General features: G+C 34.8%; 1 protein-coding gene across 1 annotated transcript in view; it reads left to right on the forward strand.

The window, feature by feature from the left end:
- Nucleotides 1–2,589, forward strand: part of LOC127449833 (uncharacterized) — a 21,193-nt gene extending 18,604 nt beyond the window's left edge. Inside the window, exons 14-16 of the mRNA XM_051713418.1 lie at nucleotides 316–344; nucleotides 749–820; nucleotides 1,912–2,589. Of these exons, the coding sequence (XP_051569378.1) occupies nucleotides 316–344; nucleotides 749–820; nucleotides 1,912–2,037 (227 nt within the window). The 3' untranslated portion in view covers nucleotides 2,038–2,589. The remainder of the gene's footprint in view (nucleotides 1–315; nucleotides 345–748; nucleotides 821–1,911) is intronic.
- Nucleotides 2,590–5,494: the final 2,905 nt, after the last annotated feature.

A 5,494-nucleotide genomic window follows, 5' to 3' on the forward strand; every position in this document is an offset into this window, starting at 1 on the left:
CAGTGAAGTTTACAGAGAGAACAACACATTATATTACACATTTACAACCAACCCAAAATATAACATGACACTTATAAAAGTGTTTCTATAAAACTGTTATTTATTGTGCTCTTTAAAGGCACTATTTGCGTTACTTATCAGACATAATGAAACTGTTTTTATGGTTATCAATGGATCTAAAGTTGATATTTAAAGGTCTCTGTGATATGTCTGTGATTATCTGATGTATTTGGTGCATCTGTGCTTTAACTGAGACTGATCAATCTCTTAATAATCCACTAAATATATTTTTCTCTCACTGCTCTGAACACACAGGGATCAAAACCTGTCAACAGTCATGTCAGGTTAGTATCACATTGCTTTAAGATTTACAATTGACTTGCAATATCAGGAGAATGTTTCACATCATATTAAAATTTCACTTAGTAATTTTCTGTTTATATTGTGCTCACTGATGTGACAGTGTTCTTGGACTTCATACTGACACCTGTCAGCGTGATGTTTTTAGTTACTGATGTCATAGTTGAAATAAGCCTGTCCTATTAGCAGCAGTATAAGTCACGTATAATTTATTCCATAACCCAGAATTACAAATGGGGGGTGAAATGGTTTTCAACTGGTCATGTGAAACTGCTTTTACTAGACCATTGATATGAATGCAGTCTGAGTGCACCTTTAAATAACTGTCCAAAAGCATAAAGATGTTGTATAAATATTGTTTAAAATGTTTGTCTCATCCTAAACACAGAATGCAGCAAGAGCAAGATCTAATCGAACTCAAGACACCAGATCAAACCAGAACGAGAACCAAAGTTCTCAAGTGAGTATTTTATAAATGAAGTTTCACTTAACTAAGTTTATCGACAGTATTAAGTTTTATTGACTTAAGAGAATAGTTCAACCAAAAGTGAAAATTCTCTCATCATTTACTCACCATCGTGCAGTCTCAAACTCATATGACTCTCTTTCTCCGTGAAACACAAACAAAGATATTTTGATGGAGATATGATGTGAATATATCCATACAATGCAAGTGAATGGGGACCAAACTTCAAGCTCCAAAAAGCACATAAAGGCAGCATAAAAGTAATCCATAAGACTCCAGAAGTTTAATCCATGTCTTCTGAAGTGATCCAGTTGGTTTTAGGTAAAAACAGACCAAAATAAAACTTATTTTTCACTGTTCATCTTGCCATTGCAGTCTCTAGACACGATCATGATTTCAAGGTCGATTACATTTCCTATAGCACCATCTAGCGCTCTGCGCATGCATCAAGCACCAGGAAATGTAATCAAGCTTGAAATCATGATCAACAAGGAGACTGTTCATGTCAAGATGAACAGTAAAAAAGGAGTTATATTTTGGTCTGTATCGCTTCAGAAGACATGGATTCAACTTCTGTATTACTTTTATGCTGCCTTTATATGCTTTTTGGAGCTTTAACATACTGGACATCACTTACTTGCATTGTATGGATATATTCACATCATATCTCCATCAAAATAACTTTGTTTGTGTTTCACAGAGAAAGAGAGTCATATGAGTTTGAGACTGCATAATGGTGAGTAAATGATGAGAGGATGAACATTTTTGTTTGAACTATTCCTTTGATATTTATACTTTCTCTTGCAATAAAAGGAAACTACATGATATTGATCAGTTTTCCAATAACAGAGAGATGTTGTGTAGATCAGTGGTTCTCAATCCTGTTTCTGGAGAACTCCAGCACTGCACATTTTAGATGTCTCCATTATTTGACACAGACATAATCAAGTTAAGGAGACTCTAAAGAGCAGATGATTTAAATTAAGTATGCTGAATAAAAGAGACATTCAGAATGTGCAGTGCTGTGATACTGAGAATCATTGATGTAGGTACTGATTAAAATACATGTCTTGTCTTGAACTCAGAATGCAGCAGGATCAAACCAGAACACAGTAGAAATGAATCCTCTACTACAGACACAAGATCAGGAGGCTGGACAGAGAAAAGAGACAGAGGAAACTCAGCCAGTTTCAGTTGAGACACAATCATAATCAACAATGAGAGAGAAAAAATATGCCAAACACTGACATGTTTCTTCAAACTCTTATGAGTGCTGACAAACTAAAACTTCAGTGATGTCCTTCAATTCAAAAAATACAGATTATTATTTTATTTTTATTATTGTGAGCATTTTGTATATGTTGTTTTTTAATGTATTCACCATTTTGAGAATAGCTGTAAATAAATGCAGACTGTGTTTAAGTAATTGTGTAATAAAACTGCTTGTTTTGCTCTATTTTTATAACTGTGTTAGACATTGCACTATGACCATATAAAAATATATGTGAGGTCCATGTAAATAAAGTGGTGCAAAGTCTATTATGACATCCTTTTTTTTTATTTATTTTTTTTTATGAATGTGGCCAGTGCATAAACATTAAAATACTCACTGTTTGAAAAATGTAGCCACAAGACATAAACAATATGTGTTTTAACATGATTTTAGTGTGCTGAAATCACTTACTAACCTTTTCTGAGTAAAGTTAAATCCAGTTGCGATTACAGTAATCGACACTTACAATGGAAATGAATGGGGCCAGTGCATAAACATTAAAATTGATTATACTTTATTTGTCCCGTCACTGTGAAATACTTAGACCCTCGTGTTACAAAAAATATATATATAAACATCACATGTAACATACATCTATGATACAATTGATATCCCCACTTTGTACAGTTTATTCTCTTTCCCGCACATATAACCCAACACATAGTGAGTATTCCTATTGTTTGTTCAAGATGTTAATAGCCACAGGCAGAAATGAGTGCTGATACTGCACCAGGCGACCCTGAATCTTCTCCCTGATGGAAGTAGCTGAATTTCATTGTAGAGAACATGAGTAGAATCAGCTACTACCTTAAGTAGACACTGTTCATAAATCAACTGGAGAGATGGGTAGTTTTTAACACCAGTGATCATCATAGCAGTTTTGACCAAATGAAAAATCTTAAATTTAGTTTGTGCCGACAGGTTACCAAACCAGACTGTAATACCGTTCCTAATAAGACTCTCTAGGACTGCTCTATAAAACAGCAACATGATATTACTGTGGACACCAAAAGCCCTAAGTCTTCATAAAAAGTATAATCTCTGTTGTAAGCTTCCGCATAGACTGTCCACATGAACCTTCCATGTGAGTTTATCATCAATATGTATTCCTAGATATTTATATGATTTTACCTGTGCAGTGGAGTGCTCATTGATAAATATACAATCATCCATGCGTTTATCTAATCAGCCTATCGTGTGACAGCAGTGCAGTGCATAAAATCATGCAGATACGAGTCAAGAGCTTCAGTTAATGTTCACATCAACCATCAGAATGGGGGAAAAAAATTTGATTTCAGTGATTTGGACCGTGGTATGACTGATGGTGCCAGATGGGCTGGTTTGAGTATTTCTGTAACTGCTGATCTTCTGGGATTTTCATGCACAACAGTTTCTAGAATTTACTCAGAATGGTGCCAAAAACAAAAAACATCCAGTGAGCGGCAGTTCTGCGGATGGAAACGCCTTGTTGAGAGGTCAACGTAGAATGGCCAGACTGGTTCAAGCTGACAAAGTCTATGGTAACTTAGATTACCGATCTGAACAATTGTGGTGAGAAGAATAGACTCAGAATGCTATTCTGAGATGCTGGTTGGCGCTGTTTTGGTGACACGAGGGGGACCTACACAATATTAGGCAGCTGGTTTTAATGTTGTGGCTGATCAGTGTATATATGTAATGTCATGCTGCTAAACCCTGTAAACCATTTTATCACACCATCAAGTCGCCTTGGATAAAAGCATCTGCTAAATGAATAAATGTAAATCACAAAAATCATGTAAAACAGATTTTTAGACTAACAGATTTTACTAAGATCATGTTTACATGAATAATGTTTACATCATGTGGCTTTATTTTTTTTTCTCTTAATAAATGAGGGACGAGTCAATTTTGTTATTTTGTGATAATCAACAGTATGCTACAAATGCTGTTGATTGAGCTCATCTTCACTCTGAACATTTCTTTAAAATTTACAATTTCCTGCCATTCTATGCCATAGTTGTTATTGAACTTGACTGATATGTTACTCAAAACATCACAACAACTTCCTATTTGTCATTAATTTCCTACCATGTACAGCGAACCAGCACAAATTGAACTAAAATCAGAAAGTGTTGACACAGATGTCAACATGCCTTCTGCTAGTCTTCCACTGCACAAGAAAGATCTCGGTTTTGTTACTACAAGTTCAAGTTCAAGCCAAACTACAGGGGAAGAGGAGGACAGAGTCTTAAAGAACCAACATCTTATGGAGTTTTGTGTTCTTTGCCACAGTCGCCTTCGGCTTGCTCACTGGGGTTATAAATACAATTATTATTTAATTACTTTTTAATTACACAATTCACAATCGTATTTTATCAAACTACACAATGATTACTCTAGGACATTATAGATATTACAGTTTTGTTTTCTGTTAATGCATGATCTTCTGTAAAGCTTCTTTGAAATGATGTGTGTTGTGAAATTTGCTATACAAATAAAAATTACTTGACTTGACAAAGTAGTTGACCTACAGTACATTGGAAGAAAATGGGTGGTCAACAAGTCCTGTTTAATGAAGCTGTTTAGGTTCTGCCATCAATGCAGAGCACCAATCAGGGAACCAAAAATTATAGCATCAGGGAGCCTGATCTGTGTTGAGTGGGAGTGTTTAGCGGGACATAGAGAGCAGTGGAGTTCATGCTCTGATGTTCGGGATATGATATGATTCCATATGATTCCAATGGTTAAATCCATATCTGATATGATAGGTGTGGATGAGAAAGATCAACATTTAAGTCCTTTTACAATAAATCTCCACCTTTGACCAGCCCCAACCAGTATGTGGCTGAATGTGTGGAAGTCATTTCCACACCAGAAAAAAAGTGAAAGTGTAGATTTACAGTAAAAATGGACTTAAATATTGATCTGTTTCTCACCCACACATATCATATCACTTCTGAAGATATGGATTTAACCACTGGAGTCATATGGATTACTTTTATGTTGCCTCTATGTCCTTTTTGGAACTTCAAGGTTCTCATCACCATTCACTTGCATTGTATGGACCTACAGAAAGACATACACATCTGGGATGGCATAAGCATGAGTAAATAATGAGAGAATTTACATTTTTGGGTAATCATTCCTTTAAAGACTCTTTTTACAAAAACAGTCACTTAATGAATCAGTGAATCACTCTTTTTGGTGAATAAATTCAAAAGAAGTTAATGACAGATAAATCGACATTATCTAAAGTTATTTCACTCTAATAAATAAATGTGACTGGAGTGGTTTACAGAACAAAGAATATCAAAACATTTTACAGATTGAATAAATAATTAAATCATAAATTAACAAATTCTTTTTTCTTTTTTTTTTTTTTTTTTTTTGGTCTTGCCAAGACATTCTTCTCA

This window comes from Myxocyprinus asiaticus, chromosome 13 (assembly GCF_019703515.2).
Source record: "Myxocyprinus asiaticus isolate MX2 ecotype Aquarium Trade chromosome 13, UBuf_Myxa_2, whole genome shotgun sequence".
Taxonomy (NCBI): Eukaryota; Metazoa; Chordata; class Actinopteri; order Cypriniformes; family Catostomidae; genus Myxocyprinus; species Myxocyprinus asiaticus.